The sequence below is a fragment of the Lontra canadensis genome, unplaced genomic scaffold, assembly GCF_010015895.1.
Source record: "Lontra canadensis isolate GAN:19392208 unplaced genomic scaffold, GSC_riverotter_1.0 scaffold9, whole genome shotgun sequence".
Classification (NCBI taxonomy): Eukaryota; Metazoa; Chordata; class Mammalia; order Carnivora; family Mustelidae; genus Lontra; species Lontra canadensis.
Genome location: NW_022631003.1, coordinates 14,499,679 through 14,523,893, shown reverse-complemented (window position 1 = coordinate 14,523,893; position 24,215 = coordinate 14,499,679). Strand labels below are relative to the sequence as shown.

Here is a 24,215-nt window from a genome sequence, read left to right as displayed (position 1 = left end):
AACCTTGCTTGGACACCATCATTTGTATTTTCTTTCATATGCAGGGGAACTCCATCCCTCCCTGGTGTGGGTGGAGGACGACTGCCTAATGTAAAACAGGACATGTCTGACAGAAATTAAGTGAAGACAAGCTGCTTGCCATAGCTGAGAATTCAGAGTTCAGAAGTTCTGAGGAATATCCTTTTTCACGGGGAGTCAAACTTAAAAGCCACGGGAGGAATGGAATCAATGAGGCAGCCCACATGTAAGAAAAACCAACTGCCAGAAACAGAATTGTTTTTACTAAATGGTGGGTGAGCACATAAAATTAAAACGCAGGGATGAGCTATATTTTAAATTCAAAATTTATAAAAGAAACACCTTGCAAGACAGATGTAATTTTAAAAAATGTATTTCCTAAGTAATTACCTTTTATTTAGAATTGGAAACCTTTCTTTTTTCCCCTCCCTCTTTCCTTCCTTCCTTCCTTCCTTCCTTCCTTCCTTCCTTCTTTCCTTCTTTCAATCTAGGTTTCGATATCTGTTTTTATCCTTTGTATCATAATATGAGGTGTGTTACGGACTGTATCATACCTGCACCTAAGTTCATATGTTGATGCCCTAGCCATCAATGTGACTGTATTTAAAGATAGAGCCTTTAAAGAGGTAATTAAGGTTAAATGAGGTTATAAGGTGGGGCCATAGTTCAATCTGACTGGGGTCCTTATAAGAAGAGAAAATTTGGACACCCATGAGAGATACCAAGGATGAGCACACGCAGAACAAAGTGCATATGAGGAAGGGAGAAGGCAACCAACAGTTTGCAAACCAAGGAAACAGACCTGAGGAGAAACCACATCGGATACCTTGATCTTGGATTTCTAGGCAGTGGAAAATGAATTTCTATTGTTTAGGCCATCCAGTTTCTGGTACTTTGTTATAGCAGCCAAAGCACACTGATAGAAGGTATAAAATTCAATCTAGATTCCTTTCACTGAGAGTAATGTTTAGTTTTGTTTGTTAGTGTTATGGAAAATAGGTCTTCACAAATGTGGGCACTTCTAATAGCGTATGGAATCTTGGTACAGTGATTTTTATTTTGAGGGTAACCATACTTCAGATACTTGTAAAATTCTCATATTCCAACATTGTACTATTTGGTTTTCAGTACCACAACATTGTGAAGGTTAATATCTTATACTTGTAGCTCTTAATTCACACTCTGTATTAGTTTTAAAAAGCGAACTAAACAATGTATGTTCATATTCATAAAATTTGGAAATCAGAGAATGGTTTTGGAATTCAGTTATCAACTATACAATTTTGGGACTGTAGCTCCTGCCATTACTTTCATTTTTGGAAGCCAATTTTAGTACAGGAAAGCACACCAGATAATTCCCTGCCAAACTTGTTTCCTAAAAATCCAGTTTTGTTAAGAATGAGAAAATCACATCATACATTTATGTAACTATTTGTAATTGTTCTAGCCAAGAAATACTCAAAGTGTTTAGATGAGAATGTTGTTTTAAAAAGGCAGAGCCTTTTTACCTTCTCTAGAAATCACCTCAAAACAGGAAGGGTTGACAAATAACATAACCTACATCTTTAGCAAAACTGGAAGCTCAAACCATAAATACATAAGAAAAAGTTACCAAATTCCATGAGTCAAAAAGGAGGTGGGAGGCAGTGATAAAAAGCCAAGAGGAGACACCTATAACCAGCAATTTCAGAGAGGGCCCAGTCTTTCAAAGCAGGGGCCATGGCATAAAGCAAAACAACAATGCTTTGTTTGCAACACTAGAATGGATCTTATAGGCTGGTGGCAGCAAGTTCCCCAGGACTAGTGTATTAGGGTAAAGCCAGGGAGGTGGGCAAAAGACAACACCTACAGATATACCACCACTGCTGGAAGCAATCTGTCAGAGAGGCAGGCTAGTAGAGAAGAATTCTGTATTGTTGGCAGCCTACAGTTATGTCTCTGGGCTGAGGAAGAATGCACTCATCACAGGTTACTATGAGCTGCGGGGTAATTTTTGCTAGCCTGGAGCACAAAGTTAGGCTCTTCTGTCTCAGACTTCCTTTCAAACTTCCAGTTTAGAGAGAAGTCATCTCATTCAAAGATAAGCATTAATTCTAAAGGAACTAGCATAAGATGTATACCAAGTTAATATTAAAAAAAAAAGGAGAAAAGGAACAGGAAAACAAAACAATAGATGATGAAGGATACTTATGAGTAAAAGACTGCCACAGAGCAAATGATAAATATGACCAAACAGATCATCACAAAATGTTAAAAATATACACTGAAACTATCATCTCTATAAAGCAAGAGATCAAAGCAGATATATAAGAGCTCATGGAAACCTGGACAAGTCAACATGATAAAGGAGATAAAACATGAGCTTGTAGAGATCAGAAGGGAGATTAAGGAGAAAAATAAAAGCCCCCACACCCGCCCTGGCCACCAATGGTGAGAATACTGCTCAGGGTCCTGCTCTGTTACTCTTTTTATGTACTATGTTGTATGCCTTAACTACATTAAGTCAGGCTCTTTGTACATATTGGTGTCTCTTTTTTTTCCTGTAAGTTCTAATTTAAATTCTAGTGTAATATTAGTTTCAGGTGTACAAATAATGATTCAACACTTCCATAATGTTGGCCTCTTCTCAGTCATCATTATCTTTATGAAAACTACAAGGAAGCATGGAAATAGATGAATTATGCATCAAATTCTAGTTACAAACAGAAAATCTAAGAATAAAGTTAATCATATTAAAAGCAAAAATTTATTTTAGAAAACAAGACTAGAACTGATAAATACATTCAAAGGTCAGTTCTTTGGAAAAACGCTAAATAAAAAAATAAACTATTACCAGTATACTCATGGGAAAAAAGAATAAAAACACAAATGTACCAAATATGAAACAATATTCGGGATATAATTCTAGAAACCAAGAAAATAAAAAGAAACAAATTCCTTAACTGTGTGCAAATATATTTGAAAACCTGTATGAAATACATTTTTCCCTGAGAAAATAAAAATGATAAAAATGACCTCAAAATGGATCCAGCAATCCTACTTCTGCATATATATATCCAAAGGAAATAGAGTAGGTATCTTGAAGAGATAGAACTGTGGCATTATTCACAATAGTCAAGACACAGAAACAACCTAAATGCCATTGACAGATGAATGAATAAAGAAATGTAGTAATATATACACAACAGAAAATTATTCAGCCATAAAAGTGAAGGAAATCTTATTTGCAATGACATGGATGAACCTGGACAATATTATGTTAAGTGAAATAAGTGAGAGACAGAAAGACAAATATTATATTAGCTTAGTTATATGTAAAACCTAAATTAAAAAAAAAAAAAGTCAAACTCAGCTCTTAGAAACAGAAAGTAGAATGTGTTTGGTGGGGGCGCCTGGGTGGCTCCATGGGTTGAAGCCTCTGCCTTTGGCTCAGGTCATGATCCTAGGGTTCTGGGATCGAGCCCCGCATCGGGCTCTCTGCTCGGCAGGGAGCCTGCTTCCCCCCGCCCCCTCTGCCTGCCTCTCTGCCTACTTGTGATCTCTGTCTGTCAAATAAAGAAATAAAATCTTAAAAAAAATAAAATAAAATACTTTAAACAATACTTAAAAAAAAAAAAAAAGAATGTGTTTGGGGCCAGGGAATGGGAGAATGTTGGTCTAATGGCATACAGTTTCATTTATAAGATAAATGAGTTCTGGGAATCTTTTTAGATTAGTCTATGGTGACTATAGATTAAAATAAGATTGTATTGTGTACTTGAAAAGTGCTGAGCAAGTAGATTTTTTTTTAAGATTTTATTTACTTATTTGACAGACAGAGATCACAAGTAGGCCAAGAGGCAGGCAGAGAGAGAGGAGGGAGCAGGCTCCCTGCTGAGCAGAGAGCCCAATGTGGGGCTTGATCCCAGGACCCTGAGATCATGACCTGAGCCAAAGGCAGAGGCTTCAACCCACTGAGCTACCCAGGCACCCTAAGCAAGTAGATCTTAAGCATTCTCACCACACACACCCACACACACCCACACACAAATGGTAACTATGCAAGTTGATGGGTGTGTTCATCAACTTGATGGTGGTAATCATTTCACAATGTGTGTGCATATCAAAATCATCACATTGTACACGTTGTCAATTATACCTTAATAAAGCTGAAAAAAGTGAACTGAAAAGAGAGAAATATCTAAAGCTTAATGTGGGATAAGACAGAAAACATAGCTACCTGAGTTGATAGTCAAGAATTACAGACGCCGAAAGAGCTACACCATCCATGAGAAGGACAGAGTCCAGGTACCAGCAAACTGTCAGTCTCCCTTGTATTGAATGACCTTTGCTAAATCCAAGGAAAGGGTTTTCTGAGTTAAAAAGAGGAATAAAGTGTTGCCTGGGTGGCTCAGTCGGTTAAGCATCTGCCTTCAGCTCAGGTTGTGATCCTGAGGTCCTGGGATTGAGTCCTGCTTTGGGCTCCCTGCTACCTCTCTCTCTGCTTCCCTCTCTCTCTCTCTCTCTGTCCCCCATAAATAAATAAATAAAATCTTAAAAAAATAATAGAAAGAGGAATAAGACAGACAGAAGGGGGCCAAAGCATAAGATTTTGATAAATCAGAAGGGTATAGGTCTAAGGGTCCGGAGAATGGGAAGAGAAGAAGCTGACCCAGAGGCAGCGGAGAAACGTTTTGCATCCTAGAGTTGCACAGAATTGAGAGTCATCCCAGCGTGAGACTTCCGTAAACACCCACCATACCCCCTAGGTTGGGTCACTCCATCCTATTTCTCTCTGCATTAACTAATAGTTTGCACCGTAGGTACTTGGTAATTGTCTGGCCCTTCAACTGGCTTACGTCTTCCATGAGAATAGGGACCACAACTCTTTAGCTGATCATTGTAGATCCACTGGCCTTCTATTGTGCCAGCCATTACATATTTGTTGAATGAATGAATGGGGCAAATTTGACATTTTGGAGAAGCAGCAGAGAACAATAAGGAATGTGGCTACAGAGACACTGGACCCAAGAGGAAGATGAGTATCACGGAGGTGTGATAGCTTGCTGGCAATGGGACAGCTATTGTGGACCACACAGTGTGATAAGAATGGGCAAGGTCTTCCTGGTAGATGGTATATGGTAGAGTCCCCTGAGAGGCTGGAGCCACAGGTTGAAGAGATCATCTACATGTCACAACATAGTATTTAACGAGGAAAAAAGTGTGGTTCTGTGTCTTGCTCTTATTTATTTATTTATAAAAGATTTTATTTATTTATTTAGCAGAGAGAGAGAGAGAGAGAGATTACAAGTAGGCAGAAAGGTGGAGGGGGAAGCAGGCTCCTTGCTGAGCAGAGATTCCCAATGTGGGGCTCCATCCCAGGATTCTGAGACCATGACCTGAGCTGAAGGCAGAGGCTTAACCCACTGAGCCACCCAGGCGCCCCACATGCCTTGCTTTTAAAAAAGTCAGTGTCGCTCATGTAATCTGGAAAGACTTGGTTTAACCTAATAACACAAGTAAAAAAAAAAAAAAAAAAAGCTGGACTTTGAGAACTTGGTAAGCAATAAGCAAAAAATGAGTGACAGATAGGATTCAACCACCACAATTCAGTCAAGGTAGATAGGCTACTTTCATAGGGTCTGAAATTCTCAGTGATGAAAGTGACAGGCTTGAGTTGCTCTGGGCTGTCAGACTATTGTATAACCTTTCTTTCTAAGCACTACATTTTAATAAGTAGGGAGTTAAACTTGAACATACTCAGAAGAGAGACCTTCAGGATGATAAAGATACTCAAAAGTAAGTTTTATGTGAGGAACCGTTAAGGACCTGGGGCAATTTTGCTTGGAGACAGAAAGACTTCAGAGAGGCACGAGGGCTCTCTTTCAGTTACCTGAAGGGCTGTCAAGAGGAAGAGGCTTTAGTCTAGTTCTGAATGACCTTGAGGGTAGAATGGAGACTAATAGGCAGGAGCTACAAGCAGAGAGATTTCCACTCAATACAAGTGAGAACTTTGGGCTCCTGGTGTGGGGTGGGGAGATCTGTCTCAGCCCTCAGGGCGCGCCTGGTCCCCGTGGGTGCTCGGGTCTGCAAGCAACCTGACTTCCAAACTCTCTGCTAACACTGAGCTCCTGTGATCAACCAGCCTTTCGAAATGCACATTCCTTATGAGAACTGAGATGAGTGCTTGGGATGGGCTGTTTTACAAATATGAGGTGTTGTTACTGCGTTTTCATCGTCCTGGAGGACTTCGATTCTCTTACAATTGCCATCTTTTCTCTTTATCTTCATGAAGATTTCTAACTTATTGATGCCCAATTTAATATTATTATGACTACTATTCTCTGTCTAGGAATTCAAATTTTCAAATGCCTCATGAATAATAAATGGTTCTTCATTTTATATTCATGTGGGAAAGGCTCTTATTTAGTGTGCTAATCAGGGTTCTCATCCTATGGTGTGAAAGGTCAGAGTAGCTAAGCTCTTTCTTTCAAATTATTATTTTTAGTTTTTAAATGTATTAAGTCATTTTACGTATTCTCTACACTCGATGTGGGGCTCAAACTCATGACCCCAAGGTCAAGTGTAGCTCGATCCACTGACTGAGCCAGGCAGGCAGCCCTGAGAGTAACTAAGTTCTTACAGATTACCTTATGGGCAGAACTCATTAAAATCAGTAACATCCTTATAAAAGAAAAATCTTTTTAACAAGAAAGTCTCCAAATTAAGAAGCAATAAATAAGCAAGCACATTAATAAACAAATCTTGGAGTTCTACTCTGATAGAATCTGACTTCTTCTGTCTTTTATCAGAGACCTCTGGTGGCTCGTCAACTCACAGGCAATGAGAAATCAAGAATTTGATCAACGACAAATTGATAGACAAATTATCTGGTGGCACAGCCAACTTGTCACAAGATATTATGACTTAGAAACACTAATTACCAGATAAACAAAAGCTCTAATTTTATTTTGGGTCTTCAAAATATTTCTCCAGTATAATAATAAAGTCCAGTGTGTGTGTGTGTGTGTGTGTGTATATATATATATATATATATATATATATATATATATATATATTCCAGTATCATCTCTAACAAGTAACTACTTGATGATTTTTTAAATATCATTCCTTTTCCTTGTCCTCCTCTCTTTGTGGGACTTGACAAAGAGTGACCTAGGCGAAGGCAAGGTGAGAGAAGAAAACTAGCAGAACCAGAAACAGAGTGAACTGGTTACACAGAGCCTTCCAAAAAGCGGTTAATTAACTAAGTTGCAAAGCAACCCCCAAACTTCTGGTTTACGTATTTTATTCTCCGACTGACTTAAATCAGAGCAGAAAAGGGATTTGGAGGTTGGGATTTATACCAGGCAAAAAAGAGAAGGTAAACTCTGTTTTTGTTTTTTTTTTTGTACAGATTACCTAGCTTTATTTAACGTCCTGTCACTCGATATTTTTGTTTCACTAATATTTAGGCATTGCAAGCAATGTGGGAAACAACATCTTGTTTCTCTGTCTCTGGTATAATTATTTCCTCAGGATAAAGTCCTAGAATGGAATTGCAAGGTCTAAGAGATGATGAGCATTTGGAAGGCTTTATGCTATCGTCTTTAAGGTGAATCTGTTACATTTTGCTTCTAAACAAAATCCTCTGTGTCACTCCCACGTTCGGCACATGTGAAGATGGCCAGGATGCCCCAGTCAACACTCCTGCCCAGTCCGTCCACCTTCAGGTAGGTAAGCAGCTGTGGCTTGACCTGGAATTCAAATATTCTCTAGGCACACATGGGCAATCTGGAACATCCTTTTCTTGAGGGATATTTTCACTGGAGATCCAGATGGGGGCAATCACATCTCAATCCCATACAGGAGAAATACGAAGAATTTCTGACACACTTTTCTTTTGATGCCAGGTATCATTGGAAGGAGACAGGTGTTTAAAAGAAGCTTTTAGTTTATTAGTCCGCATTCAGTCTAATACTTTTTGTGTGTTTACGTTCTGTGAGTGAGGTTTAACTTCTTTTTTTTTTTATTTATTTATCTGACAGAAATCACAAGTAGGCAGAGAGACAGGCAGAGAGAGAGGAGGAAGCAGGCTCCCCACTGAGCAGAGAGCCCGATGTGGGGCTCGATCCCAGGACCCCGGGATCATGACCTGAGCCAAAGGCAGAGGCTTTAACCCACTGAGCCACCCAGGTGCTCCGTGAGGTTTAACTTCTAATGTAGGTTATACTTCTTCACATGAAGCTGATGCCTGTAAAGAAAAATCTACTCTATACTTTTATATATTGTGGTCACAACTCTCTCATCATGGGTACTCAGCAAACCTGTATAAGTTTCTACTAAAAGTCAGGAGGAGGCAGGAATAAACGGGGTCACAGATCATCGGCTAACCTCTCAAAGCATACCTGCGGCACTCCCCAATCCATCTTTGTGGAAAACCTGCTTACAAAAGTAAGAAAGGGCCCTGTCTTTGGTGAACCACTGTATTGTATGGTTTGCCCCCTATTAATCTAAGCAGGAAGGACAAGCTCTGAATTGAACACTCAGACATCAGCAGACCTAAAGCGGGCTTACTAGTGTTTGATAAGTGTTCAGGACTTTTCAGTATTAAGGAGGAGAAAATGCAAGGTCACCATATTCAGCAACCATCTGGTTGCACTGAAGCAGACACAGTAAAATAAATAAAGAATTTGTTTTCTCCCCAAAGAGCAGAGGATAGATCTTTGAGGAGCACAGGCTTCAGCTGTAAGCCCTCTCTGTTCCCCGAGGCTCGGACGTACCTTGATTCCCATAGCTGCTGTCTATCCCAGAGCTGTCCCACGAGTCCACCGCACTGTCCACACTGGGCACAGTGGACGGGTATGTGTCGGTGAGCTTGCCTGGCTTCTGCCCTGGAGAGGGGTCCTCCTCCACATCTCCCAGGTCACTCAGGTGGCTAGCCATGGGGAATTTCTTGGGACTGGATGCTGATTGGGCTGCAAAGACAGAGAAGGAGTTTAAGTCTGAGGGTAAATGTCAATAAGAAGATATTCTAATACTCCCTCTGGAGAGTCGTCTTCCCTAGAAAGATACAGAGGGATAGAAATGCACTGAAAATCCATAACTGTGTCTCTCAACCCACTCACCATCTGTCTGTTTCTTAATTTTCAAGGTGACAGTCTCTCCTGCCATCTGTAACAAATGGATGGCTTCACTCAGAGGCTTTCCTTTCAAGCTGCTGCTGTTGATAGCCAGGATTCGGTCTCCTATGTGGATGGCGCCAGTTCTGAAACACCAAATAATAATAAGAAAGGTAGAAAAATCCCTGTGTGCCACTGAATAGAAATCCCCTGCCATACTTTACATATTCATGATAATAAAGCCTTGGCAAGGGTCTCTAGAAGCCACTTTTTACTTTCTCCTGGGCAATGTTACAAGATAACTGCATCTTTTGTGAATAACTTTTTAGTTTCAAATAAAATTAGAAAAATTGTTTTAATTAGGGTGTAAAATGGACTTGCCACGCTTTTTGAATTCTAAGAAAGCAGGGGCATTTGGTCACCCTCTTAAAAATCCCAAGGAAGCGGTGCCTGGGTGGCTCGGTGGGTTAAAGCCTCTGCCTTCGGCTCAGGTCATGGTCCCAGGGTCCTGGGATCCAGCCCCGCATCAGGCTCTCTGCTCAGCAGAGAGCCTGCTTCCCCTTTTCTCTCTGCCTGCCTCTCTGCCTACTTGTGATCTCTGTCTGTCAAATAAATAAATAAATAAATAAATAAATCTTAAAAAAAAAAATCCCAAGGAAATAAACAATGCTGGACAGTAAATGCAGTGATACTTGGGATGCAGGGATACTTGCTTCTTTGCACAGATTTAACTGTAAATTACAGGTTTAACACAACCGTGACCCTAGCTCACCAGAAGTGAGGCTCAGAGAGATGGGGACCTCCCTCAGACCCTGGTGTGGCAGGGTTCCTCTGTCGGTCATTCTAAAGATTGAAAAGGCTCAGAGAATCAATTCGTGCTACGTTTGAATCCAACTCTGCCACTCTCGGGTCGAGTGACCCGGATTTCTTATTTTAACCTCTCTGGGTATCACTTGCCTCGTCACTATAATGGGGCAATCACCTCTCAGGGGGGCCTTGAGGATTAAATAGGAAAACATATGTAAAGGGCTTGGCCCACTGCTTGAAATGTGGAAAAAGACAACTTCTTGATCAATGAACTAATTGACGTTTGGCCTTTTCTCTTCTCTTTCCATCCTCACCCAATTCTGAGAAGGCAGGCTGGAATTTATAGCTCTGCTGTTCACCATACCCATCTTTGGGAGCCCTGAGTGGGACATTCGTCCATTCATCAGCATTCAGACTCCGGGATGGTCTAAAAACTCGGATCTCTCCAGCCAGGTTGCAGGCTGTCGAAGGGGAATCCCAAGCACCAGCCTCTTGTCCTGGCTTAGTGCCCAGGACAGTGAGTGAAGGAATGAGCCCAGCGCACCCGGCTGCCTGTGGCTGAGTGCGCTGATTGCAGCTTGCCTCTGGGCTAGTGGCAGCAGCAACTGGGGTAAGAGAGGTGACAGGGGGTCACACCCGTTACCAGGGACCACTACCACATCCACCCAAGCACCTACTCTCAAAGAATATATTTTCTTCGGAAAAAACGGAAAATATCACTTCATTCGTTCCTAAAGGATCTCCAGTTTAGAAAACTAGGTTGTAAGCCAGGGGACACCTGACCAGTAGGCTGCTGAACTGGATCAACATGAAACTTTTCTTGTTTCCCTGATAGAGATACCTAGGACGGTCTCCCTAACAGAGGAAGCTAGGAGAGGAGGATATCTGAAGAATCCCCTATCATAGGTGTCTCTGTTAATATCACAATATGACTCCCCAGCAGGGTAACCCTTTCTCAGCTGCCTCAGTGCCCTCATTCAGCAGATGAAGATCTTGGATTAGCTGATTTCCAGGGGGTCATGCAGCTCCAAGATTCTGCAGTGCTACAGCTCTGTTTTGCAAACCATTATCTGCATCAGCATGATGTGTGTGCATTCCCGAGCTAGATTACTGGAGGGAAGGTTTGGAATATGTACCACCATGTGTCTCAGAGAGAAAGGCGATTTAATGGGGGCTGGGGGGTGGGCGTGCATCTTGGCCAAAAGAACAAGTGGACATTCTAAGTCACATTATAAAGATGGGTCACTGTGCTTTGTCTCCCCAAATCTTTGAAGACAAAGCCTGTGTCATCCTCTTTGGAAAACAAAGCAGCCAAGCCCAGTACCTGTCAGGTAATACAGGCTCAGTAAATGTTTGCTGAATTGAACTGGACAAGCCTTTTAATCTCCCTGAACTTCAGTCTCCTCCTCTGAAAACGGACATGATATAAATCCACCTCCAGTCCATTGTGGTCAAGCGTAGACATTTCCGGAGAGTAATATCAATGTTAAGCCCATGACATCTTTTACTTCCTATAAGATGCCCCTCGAAGTCAAGTTGGAGCTCTGCCTGACAGTTCTCAAGCTCTAGGATCGATCCTTTGTGCAGATGTGAAAAAGTTAACAGGTAACCAAGCAGGGGAGGGGAGCATGTATTCTCTGAAGCTGTGAGGAAGAAAACCCAGCCCAGACCCAGGTAACTGTAGCAGTTTCTTGAAATGTTACCTTTCAGCTAATCCCCCTTTAGTGAGGCTTGAAATGATTATAGGATCAAAGGGCTCTTCAGTTCCTGAAATTGTGATGCCAAGGGGCCCCCCATAGCGCTTGAGCTCCACAGTGTAAATAATGGCTCCGGAACTTTCTTGCTCATCTGCAATAAATGCCAAGGAGTCATAATTGGTTTCTTTGGTGGGGGGGTGGGGAAGCAAATTAATAAAACACATATATTCATACATAAAATAAACTCAAGACATCATCATTAAAGCATTATGTCTCAGAAATTATTTGGGGAGGTAGATTCTCCTTCGTAAGATATTACATTCTAATACAGGGATGTGGTCGTCATTAGTGTTGGGGAGGGGTCCACTGCCTAATGACCTATGTTTTAAATCAGGGAGTGACCCGCCCAGCTGGACCTCGGGCCCTTTAGCCTGTGTCCATGCCTAGCATAGGGCTTGTCCTGCACTTCCTTTTTAGCACCTACCTATTTAGTGCCCTAAATACCTGTGAGAGGAGAGAGTCATGTGGCGACAGAGACTGGGACAACCCATTCCTATTTCCAGGCCTTCCCAAGCAAGCTAACTTTCAATACAGAGAAGATCTTACTCGGGGTTGGAGCAAACTTTAACATATCTGTGGTTAAGTGGGGCTTAGAGAAGTTGGCTTGGAAATCTAGAATCCTTTCCACATTATTCCACTGATCGTATCTTAAAACGTCAATCCTGTGGCTGAATTCCCAGATCCTGAAGTGCAGGCTTGAATGGTTCTCTGTCCTCTGTTCTAGAGAGGAAGAGCCATGTCAAGTACGTTTCAGGAGAAAAGACCAGGCTGCTACACGGCCATGAACTGATCTCCCTGTTTCACACCGGCATGAAGGAAATCGTCTGTTAATACCGTCTGCCTACAGCCCTGGCCTGCACCATGTCGTGGGACACCTTCGACACGGCTGGGTGTTTGGACTGTTAGGATTACAAATACGCTGTCTCAGACTTCAAAGTGTTGTATTTGCTTATGACATGCTTAAAGTTCTTGAGCGTTTCTTGTTTGATTCCTTGAGCCCGGGAGCTGTGAATGGTTAGGGAGCAGTTTCATTTCTGTACCTAAGGATACAATGAAATGGTCCAGTAGCTACTTTAACTAAACAGTCAGCTTTTACAGACAGACTGCATCATAGCTAAAGGTTGACACAATCACATTTCTGCAATGAGCAGCTGTTCATTTATGACATGAAACCCTGAAATAAGGAGGAAAAGCAAAGCTTGAGTTGACAATTCAATTATCTGTGTGTACAATGAACAATTACAAGGAACATAAAATGAAAGGTCTATAGAGTAATGTACAAAGCAATGTGTCCTCTCCTACCAGCACTTACTTCATTTCTGCCACAGAGCAGGCTTTTGGAATGTACTGGTCACTTCCCCTTCCGCAATCCTCTACTTCTAATAAGCTACACACAGGGAATTAAAGACTGTCTACCATACCGTACAATGTTTAAATCAACCTCTTAGGATATAAAAATATTCAATATTACACTCAAGTTTATATATACGTATATATATAATTTTTAAAGATTTTATTTATTTATTTATTTGAGAGAGAGAGAGAGAGGGAGCGTGCACATGTGGGTGGGGAAGGAGCACAGAGGCCCCAACACAGGGCCCAATCTCAGGACCCTGAGACCATGATGCTAGCTGAAACCAAGAGTTAGATGCCCAACTGACTGAGCCACCCCGGCGCCCCTACACTCAAGTTTCTATTGACAGCTGAGACTCTTCCACATTAAGCTTCAGTAATTCGTTTGATGGTTCGCAAACTCCTTACAGGTTTCTATTTGTGGTGGCCACTCAGGTTGTGATAAGCAGCTATCCAGCTGCTAGGAGAGGCCTGAGGATACAGTGCAGGGTGGAGGCTGGGGAGGCTCAAGGATACGTGCAGTGTGGAGGCTGAGGTCAAAAGTCGAAATTTTTCTACACTATGATCTACCATCACCCTTCAGAGCTGGCTTTGATAGAAGTGGATAGGGTGTTATTAGATCGATTACATGTGCTTTGTAGACTGTACCTCCTACTATATTCTGGATAAAATTCTAGGCGAGTCCTTTGATTAGTAGACCTCGGCATAGTTAAGTATCAGCTGCCACTGGGCACTCTGCTGGTCATTCAGGGTGGGTGTTTATGCCAGGGGAAAGACCCTGGCCCTTTATTGTTCTCCCTTATAGGGCAAGCAGGAGGCATACCTTGTCAGTGGTCACCAAGCATCCTGGGTTTGGCCATCAGCTCTTCAGGGGAGTTGTGGAAAGTAACAACTCTCTAGTACCTGGAACCAGCTGCCCAGAACCCAGGAGACTGTGGGAAGTTTCAGTTGCAACTTCCATCCAGATGAAAATAAACGCTGACCTACAAGATGCCGGACCAAGTTCAGTCCCACTCAATGGGAGAACGTGGAGAAACTGGTTCTAATTTGCTCATTCTTTAGGCAACCCAGAGTGCGTGCCTGGGGTTATTTTTTGACCATTTGGCAACTTGAGTCACAAAGATGACACACTAACATCAGAAATGGAGTAAATGGGTTTAAGTTCGTTTCAGGTGGGGACATTTTAAATTAGGCAGCTGAGGCCTCACAGTAACAAGAAGGCAATTCTTAAGGCACTCAATGAGTTTAAATAGTGATGGGGATACAAATAAAAAAAATAAATAAAAATTTAAAAATGGCAGTATTTTAGTGAGGAAGGACACATTCCTGTTACAACATTGTGATAGAAACAGGAAGAAGTGATGCTATGTTTAAATCATGATAGGGGCCTCTGGGTGGCTCAGTTGGTTAAGCATCTGCCTTTGGCTCAGGTTACGGTCCCAGGGTCCTGGGATGGAGCCCCATGTCAGGGTCTCTGCTCAGTGGGGAGGCTGCTTCTCCCTCTCCCTCTGCCTGCTGCTCTCCCTGCTTGTGCGCTTTTCCTCTCTCTGTCAAATAAATAAATAAAATCTTTAAAAAAATTATGACAGGAATAGAAGCTGATTTCTGATTTCTCCAATAAACAAATTATTAGAACCAAAAATCAGGGAAAATTTAAGGGACATTACAACCAAAAGCAATGAGTAGATCTTTTGGACCCAAATTAAAATCAACTTTATAAAATATCTATCTATCTATCTATCTATCTATCTATCTATCTATATCTATCCATCCATCTCTATCCATCTGCTACCTAACTATATATGTATATGAAAATCAGGAAATGGCACGATGAGTAAATATTAGATGATATTAAGAATTACTGATAATATTTTGAACCGTGATGATATGGAGTTATGTATTGTAGAAATCCTTTTAAAAAGTAGCATTTAGGGATACAGTAATATTTACAAGATGGAACAATATGTCTGGAATTTCTTCCATATAATTCAGTGTGTGGGTGCGGTGGGACAGTTAGGCTGGGAACAGAGCTGAAGCAAGGTGGATCCTAAGTTAATAACTGTTGAAGTGAGGTGATGTATGATGGCTCCTTACAGCATTTTTCTCTACTTTAAAAATATACTTGAAGTTTTCCTAATATAATTTTTTTTTAAGAGAAAACATTGGGGTACCTGGCTGGCTCAGTTGGAGGAGCATAATGTGCCTTTTGATCTCGGGGTCCTGAGTTCAAGCCTTACCTTGAGTGTAGACATTACTCAAACAAACTTTAAAAAATAAAAGATATTAATTCCCTTAGAAAACCCTAGAGGATGCCTTGGGTAAATGGCTTAATTAGCTTGGCTTCCTTTCTTTCATAGATGATGGTGGTGGCTGCATATACCCAGTCTCATCCAGACCCACCTGGTCCATCTGCCCACCAGGCAAGGTTCCCAGAGCTTCCCACTGCCACTGGCTCTAGAAGAGGACCCCACCTCGGCTCTGCCCTGTTTTTCACAGCAACAATTTCTTCCTAATTTGTTTTCCTGGTTGGGAAAACCTTTGCCCAGCCTTTGCCCCTCCTATTTGTACCCCCACCCCCGCCACCCATTTTCACCAGTGCCCGGCAATATACAATTCCTTCTCTTTTCCTCCCACAATACTTCTAAAGCATAAATCTGAATAGCTTACTCTCTTACTTGAAGCTTTTCAGTAGTTCCCAATTTTTTAAGAATAAAATACAGCCTCTTTGCATGAGCTGAGCTGGAGCCTCTGTGTCTCCAGAGGGCCAGGCCGTCCTCTCTCCCGCAGTCCAATCTCCTACCTTCTCTCCTTACCGAACCGCTGCAGTCCCTTAAAAAGCACTTTTCTCACATGGCTAGCCTCACATGCGTTACTCCCTATGCACAAACATCTTTCTCCTGCGTATTCTTCTAGTGTTCTCAACTTCTCTTAATTCTTGTTTTTGTTCCCCTCGCCAAGGGGGACAATGAAATGAAACAAAGTCTTGTTCCCCTCGCCAAAGAGGAAAATGAAATGAAACGTAAATTCCCCCTAACAAGAGAAATTAAATATGAAGGGATAGATCCAGTCAGGTAGGGTCGAGCTCTGAAGAGCAACAAACAATCGTCACATAATATCTAGGATTCTTTGCTTCTGGAGAACCAATCTTTGCCCCACAAGAATGCCTGTTCTAATGGCTGTTCTACTTTTCACTCTATGTTTGAATGATTTCTCTACTTGTCTCCTTCATTCGAACAGGATCACCTTACAACAGACATTTTCTCTTCACATCCCCAGAACAATGCTGGCACCAAGGAGATTTTGGTAAATGCGTGGATAAATGAGAGAGGGGGTACATGGGGGTTGTTAACCTGAGTCACAGTTCCAAGGGAGGAGGTCTCTGAGTTTTGCGAGTCACCCTCCTTGCTCCTCTGAGGTCTGGTTCCCTCCTGCAAGGTGACGCACACCCAATATGGCTCGCTCAAAGACGGACACTCAGACCTGGGCTGCCAATGTGGAAACCAGCTACGCTAAAGCACTCTCCCTCCACAGGGCCAAGAGCATCTGAGTCAGCTTCAGGCTGCACTTCCAACTCCATCTGCCTTCTCGGGCATTAGCCCAACTGGCAGTGGGAGGGCCTACAGCTTAGGAGGGTGATAACTTCCTTGTATGCTCACACCATTTTGGAGGTGGAAGCCCTCCAAGACCCTCTCCCCCTGCGGCTGCTCCAGCTTAGAAAGGAGCAACTGAGAGTGTTTAACCAGAACAAAAATTTTCTGAGACAGAAAAAACGCAGGATCACCACTACGTTTCAAAATGAGCCCAAACAGATGTTAATGATATTATAAGAAGCTTTTGTATCCCAACAGAAGGTTTACAACTCTTAGTGAAAGACATGAAAAGGGGCCAGCCTACTTGTTTGCTCTGCTCAGCTCTAGTTAAGAAAATTAATGGGACCACAGAACAGATGCAAAATTGCAGCATTACTTATCTGTGATGTTATTTTCGGGCTTCTTGAGTGCTGCCTGTTTAACAAAATGAACGCTATCTGGCTTGAATCCATAACGGCAGCTGCTTATGTGGACCAAATAGGAGGCCTGGATTTGGGAGCGAGCCTTTGGAATGCATACATGTGCAGGTCAATCAAAGTTCACTTCAACTAAAAGCGATGGACTTCATTTTACGCAGTACAGCTACATTTCCTGGGGGACAGGCCAGAGAAGATGAACCATATAGAAGAGCGCCCTTACAGCTTCCCACTACTGTGTGGTCTTTCTATCTGGCCGTGTCACAACCGTGTGCCAACAGAGTTCCAAGGAGTTGCTGATTGTCTATAAAGAGAATTTTGAATTTCTTTATGTTACCGATTATTTATTTATTTATTTATTATTATTATTATTTATTAGTCTCCAAGTTAGGCTGCTTTGTGAGAGTGCTTCTCAAAGTGTAGTCTTGGGACCAGGAACTTCAGCATTATCCAAGTATGTGTTGGAAATACACATTCTCAGCTTCACTCAGACCTGTAGGAACCCTAGACCCTAGGGGAGGGGCCCAGTCACCCATGTTTTAACAAGCCTTTTGGGTGATTCTGACTGACTTTGAAACCATTACTTTGAGATCAAGCATTAAAAAAAAAAAAGAGAGAGAGAAGAAGATAACCTTTCTTTTCCTTCCTTCCTTCTTTCTTTCCTTCCTTCCTTCCTTTATCCTTCCTCTCTCTCTCTCCCTTCCCTTTCCTTTTTCCTTTCCTTTCTTTTTCTTTCTTTTTTTCTTATTTTAAATCTTTATCATACGTTCTTTTTTTGGAGACAGCCTTTTGCCTAAACCATCCCTACTATTGCCCCTAGCACAGCTAGGATCATTCTTGCTTGCTTACAAGGAGGTCTTTCTGCTACTTCAACCTAGATTTAGGGGGTCTGGGGTAAATTGTTCAGCTGGCTTAGCAATGATGAACTGAAAAAAAAAATACAAAAGCTCAAATCTTTGAAGGGCAGATTGAACTGGTACTAAGGCTGTACATGCCTAAGACTCTATTTGTAAATGTGTAATGGTAATTTGCTTTGGATGGGACAAATTGCAGCCTGTAAATGTTTCTCTGCACAAATTAGAGCCAATGCAGATAAAATGCTGAATTTAGAGTCTCTAAGACATGCTCGATATTAGAAGCAAGGTGCTCTAAATCAAGAGAGAAATCATTAGCAGCTATGTATTTGATTGGCACAAAGGCAGTCATACAAAGCAGAGAGGTCCGTAGGAATTTTTTGGGACAGGTTTGGAAGGCCCCTCTACTTCTTTCTACAAGTCCCCAAATTCTCGACTGTTTTGCCTCAGGCTACTTCTTAGCTGTCCAATATCTCCCTCTTCATTTACATTGGATCTAGAAGCAATCAAAGAAAAACAATAGATTTTATGTCAAGAGGATTATTTGTATCTTTGGGGAACTAAGGTTTGGGTAACAGCCTTGTTCTGGCTTTACTTGACTTGTCTTCCTATGGTAATGAAAGATAACAAATGCAAAAGCTCCTGAAGGCAGAATGGTCACTGAATATTGGGGGGTATAGAGGTGGGGGGGAAATCCCTATAATTCCAAGTGTTCCAAAAGATTTAGAAAATAAAGAAAGCTAAAATTAATTTTAAAAGCACTCTAATAATGGCAGTTAGCATTTAGGATTCATTGGGCCTTATTAGGTGCCAAACATCATCGCTGAGTGCTTAAATATATTACCTCCTTTGATCCTTCAAACAGCCATATGAAGTAGTCATTAAATGGACATTTATGGACGAGAATTTCATTTTCCCATTTCCCAGCTTGTCGGTTGTGAAGCCAGTTCGTGTTCTTATTCATTTCATCCTACTGCTCCCTAAGCCAAGGCTAGAAACAGAGTGGATTCTGACTCTTGAATGCCTCATTCTCCAGTAACTGACTGCAACCAGTCATCACTGACCAAACACTTTGGCCTCACTCCCCTGCTTGACGTCTTTTAATGGCTCCCATTGGCTTCTGGAGTGAAGTTCAAATTTCTTAACACGGTTTAGGACTGTAATGATCTGGCTTCAAGGTATCTTCCTACTCACCTTCTACGAAGTCCTTACACATAATTTTTGCCTCAGCTACATCTGCTACTAGGATGTGCCGTGCTCTCTGATCTGCTTTGGCCCATTCTCTTCTGGTTAATTCTAACACGTTTCCAAATGCTTTCAAGACCAAGGTTGACAGAAGCATCTCCTTAGCTCCCCCGGCTCAAATGGATGCCTCTACATTCTCTTAACATTTTGTGCTTACACCTAGGACATTCATTAAATTACTTATTTTCTTCTGTATCTCATATAAGGTAGTGACTTGACTTGGGGGCAGGGATTGTATCTTTTCTCATCTAAGACCTGGTTGACCCTAACACCTCATAGAACCAAATAAATGCTGGTGGCATGACCGAATGAAAAACAAAGACTTCAACAACTTTGGAGAGTGGTTCTACCATCAACTCGGGTAAGGGACAAGGCAGAACAGCGCCATTAGTATGACTGGAAGATGAGCTCATGTTCTGAAGCAGCATCTATTAAACCAATTGCAGTATTGCTAGCTTAGGAAACCAAGTTATACTGAGTATGCTTATCAAGTTTCTGTAACTGATGAGACAAGCAAGATGGAGAGGGCCAGATGGTTAAGGAAAGAACTGGAAGACTCCTGGAGTACAGAAAATCCGATATCAGTATGAACAACATTTTAGGGAGTGAAGACTATACACTGAGTATTGCCATTTTAAAATATTGAGACAGGGGTGCCTGGGTGGCTCGGTGGGTTAAAGCCTCTGCCTTCAGCTCAGGTCATGATCCCAGGGTCCTGGGATTGAGCCCCACATTGGGCTCTTTGCTCCGTGGGGAACCTGCTTCCTCCTCTCTGCCTGCCTCTCTGCCTACCTGTGATCGCTGTCAAATAAATAAATAAAATATTAAAAAATAAAATAAAATAAAGTATAGAGACAAAGGATGGTAATAATTCAAATCATCAGTTTAATTTCAGATGAAGTACAGTATCAAACTTCCAAAATCAGTGACTGTTGTAATGATTAATGGTTATTTCCCATTCATTTAAATCTTGATGAAGGATAAGAACAATGGTGGGGAAAGGCTTTTTTAGGATGTATTAGTAATAAAAAGAGTTTCCATGTACTGCATACGAACTGTGCTGGTAAACATTTCTATTAGTAAGTTACAGCTGCTCCCTAAGGTGGGTATAACTATGTGTACATGACTGCAAATGGAGCTGGATCTCAGACTGGTTAAGTAACTTTCCCAAACTCACATAGCTCAAATGTGGTAGAGCTGCCTTGAATGCATTCATTTTGAATAATTTCCTCCCCCACTCCTTGCTCTGCTCTGAATAAAAGAGAATTCAGTTACCCAAATTATACTTATATTCTCATTTGGAAGAGGATAGAGAAACACTCAAATTCTTCCAAATCAATGATCAGATGGTAATTTTCAAATAGTACTCTGTTATAAAAACATGTCTGCATGAGTATCTTATTTTCATATACCAATTTAAGGAAATCTGGTTTGGGTAAGTATGAATCTCACACCTATATATTAGTCTTATTTTGGGTAGGTACATGGTTTTCAATGGAAGGATTTAGGATTTTAAAAATAGCACCTCCTAGAGATTTAAAAAAAAAAAAAACTTAATAAGCAAGAGAATTACCATAGGATTAGGCATCAGGATTGTAGAGGGAAAGGTCTACAGGGGAAAAAATAAGCTGAAGGGTAGAAGCAATTGAAGTAGGACCGGGCTCTCCAAGTGCTCGGTTATTGTTTCTGAAACTCCTTCCACCTGACATATCTGCACAGTCTGGCTTCAGTACTGGGAGAATGGCCAACTGTGGGCACTATGCATATTCATCTCCGGCTTGGCTCTTTTGTTCTGCATGAAAGGTAGCTGAGATCTGCGTAGTTTGGCAAATCATGCAAAATGGGTTTCTCCACAGAGCTTTGCCTCTTCACTAAGACAGAACCCAGACTGATGCTTGAAGCTTTATCCTTTTTTGAAATAAATCCCCCAAAGAAAGTGCAATTGAAGCATGCTTGTAAGGAGAAGAATGCAAATGTTGGTACAGAAGATCAGTTGCTTGAGAAATAATGAGTGGAAATTTTTAAGCATTGGTTATAAAATACATTTGGATACAATCATCCTTACCAGCTGTGCCAATGGATGCAACTACCAACTTGTTTTGACTGTGAGCAGGAATCAAAAACACATGGCCTGACCTGACCATAAACTTTAGATTTAGATGGCTTAATTATAGAAGATTCCAGAACATTGACAATAATTCGTCATCAGTGGGAATTAAGTTATACACAGTAGAAGCTCTCTTAACCAATCTCTCTTTAGCCATTACTGGATTAATTGTGGTTCTTTATCTTCTTTGTAAAATATACCTACCAATGCCACTGAATGCCCCAGAGTAATAGGTCTTTCTTTCCAGTACCTCTGTGCACCTCTGTGTCTGCTAACAATTGAGTTGTAAGCTTAAAAATTTAGAGTCAGTTTTGTTTATTCCAAAGCCTGTTTATGTCAGTTTTACTAGTTTTTGTAACTATGTAATTTAATGAATCTTACATAACCTGATTTTGTTTTGAAAACAAAATCAAATGCTTTGGAAAAATCAATAAGGAGAGTCATTAGGCAAAAATCTACTAATTCTGTAGAGAAAAAAGTTGAAAACATCGGGCAAATAAAAACCTAACTGGAGTGAACATTCAGATTACTTTAAATTCTTTAAATTTTCACTGTATTAAAACAAAATAAAAACTGGGAAATACAAACTGTATATTATATATAAGGTTTGGGCCAACAAACAAGTAAAAAGGCTTGTAACTATGATCAGCAGGATGAAATTCACAGCAAAGAAGTTGGCTTCACCGATAATATTGGCAAAATTTTAAATTAAATGTTCATGCTATCCATATCTATCAATTTCTATAATTCCCCACATTAGCTGCATCTTTCAATTATGGACTTTTTTCAATTACCTCTAGGTTTTTATTGTAATCAGATAGAAGAACTTCTACTGCCAGGTTGCTCAGATTGTGTTTCTTGGACCACAGTAGTATCATCAGGAAATCTATTAGAAATTCAGAATCTCAGGCCTCATCTGGGGGTAGTGGCCAGGAACTGTGTTTTAACAAGCTTTTCAGGTGATTCTGAGGCCTATGAAAGTTTGAGAAGCACTGCCCCACTATATTCATCCATTACTGGAAACCCTACAAATGGATATGGCCCTTTTAGAAAGCAACATGGTACAAGACTTGTCAGAAATCCTGAGAAGTTCCTTTTTATTCGTACTCAGCAATTCTACTTCTAAAAATATTTCCTAAGGAAATAATTCAGAAGAAGAAGAAAAGTTGATTAAAGATATCCATACATAGGGGCGCCTGGGTGGCTCAGTGGGTTGGGGCCTCTGCCTTCGGCTCGGGTCATGATCCCAGGGTCCTGGGATCGAGCCCCGCATCGGGCTCTCTGCTCGGTGGGGAGCCTACTTCCTCCTTTCTCTCTCTCTGCCTGCCTCTCTGCCTACTTGTGGTCTGTCAAATAAATAAATAAAAATCTTAAAAAAAAAAAGATATCCATACATAAAGATGTCCATGATTACACTATCTGTGATAGTCAAACAATTGGAAGCAATCTAAGAAAGAAGAGAAAAATGATAAATATGTTACAGGCAGTAAATAAAAAATGTTTGGTATTAAGCGTTTGGAAAGTGGTAATGTCCTTATAAAGTTAAAACGTGCACTATGGCTATAATTACGTAATATAAATATAAACTAGAAAGTGACTGGTTCTGGGGTGCCTGGGTGGCTCAGCTGGTAAAGTGACTAACTTCAGCTCAGGTCATGATCTTGGGGTCCTGGGATAGAGCCCCGTATCAGGCTCTTTGCTCAGCAGGGAGTCTGCTTCTCTCTCACCCTCTGCCCTTCCCCCCCCACCCCCCCGCTCATTCTCTTTCTCTCTCCCTCAAATAAATAAATAAAATCTCTAAAAAAATGACTGGTTCCATTGCATCAGGGTAGTACTGGATGATGATTTAATTTTCATTTTTTTTTAAATTTTCATTTTTGAACATTATTTTGATACAACCATAATCATGCTTTATAATAAAAATGCCTTAATTATATCATTTAAAGCACCATTATTTACACCCTCTGTAAACTATGCGAAACACCGCTGCAGTGTCACTAGCCAGCGGTCATATGTAAAACATCAAGATCTAACATCTGCAACAGATGGGCAGTTAGAGAGAAGTCAGTCTCAACTAAGGAAGCTTTCCGTACCTGAATTATCTTCGTCTTTGCGGATTTTGAGCTTCACCAGGTCTTCACACTGCTGGAGGATCTGAACTGCATCTTCCATTGAACAGTTGTCCAGTCGGATGTTATCTATTGCAAGTAATTTATCCCCGAGTTCCAGGGTGCCAGTCCTGTTAGCCAATGCAGAGCAACACATGATTAATGGGCACTCACCCAGGTCATTTAAGAGGCATTAAGAATAATGTAGCATTATGGCAGTCTTTAGAGAAGAGACGTTCTTCAACTCTTTTTAAATTGCATTTTATTAACAAATCCCTTTTTTCTAGTATTAGTTTGGATGGCTGCCATGACATTACATCTCAGAGTATTAAAAACATTTTTTTAAGATTTTTTAAAAAATTTATTTGACAGAGATCACAAGTAGGCAGAGAGGCAAGCAGAGAGAGAGGGAGAAGCAGGCTCCCTGCTGAGCAGAGAGCCTGATGCGGGGTTTGATCCCAGGACCCCGAGATCATGACCTGAGCCAAAGGCAGAGCTTAACCCACTGAGCCACCCAGGTCCCCAACATTTTTTTTTAAACTAGTTTCTTGAACTAGTCCAGGACCACTATATAAGCTTCACTCAGGAATTCAAACTTTCCTAGGAAGGGAGGTAATGACGCAGGGTGTACAGACACTGGGTGTCCTCATGCTTCTCCACACTGTTGCACTACTTGTCAGGTACTAGGAGAGAGTTCGGAGAGTGAGGGGAGTCATGGTGGGTTAACTTCGTGGGAGTCTGAATCCTGGCGTCCCTGCCATTTCCACCTGCACCGGGAAACCCAGGGCCATTGAGAATCTAACACCAGCACTGGACCTCTGCAGGTCTGTTGAAGATTTTTAAGGTCCATCATGAGATG

At 41.3% G+C, this 24,215-nt stretch overlaps 1 protein-coding gene across 7 annotated transcripts in view; it reads right to left on the bottom strand.

Annotated features, from left to right (window-relative positions):
- The window catches only part of GRIP1 (glutamate receptor interacting protein 1), a 663,043-nt gene that overhangs the window by 29,183 nt on the left and 609,645 nt on the right, over window positions 1-24,215 (bottom strand). For all 7 annotated transcript variants that reach the window (XM_032854882.1, XM_032854884.1, XM_032854883.1 and 4 more), the window contains 4 exons: window positions 23,342-23,487; window positions 11,630-11,774; window positions 9,126-9,265; window positions 8,781-8,975 (listed from right to left, as the gene is read on the bottom strand). In XM_032854882.1, coding sequence (XP_032710773.1) covers window positions 8,781-8,975; window positions 9,126-9,265; window positions 11,630-11,774; window positions 23,342-23,487 — 626 coding nt within the window. The remainder of the gene's footprint in view (window positions 1-8,780; window positions 8,976-9,125; window positions 9,266-11,629; window positions 11,775-23,341; window positions 23,488-24,215) is intronic.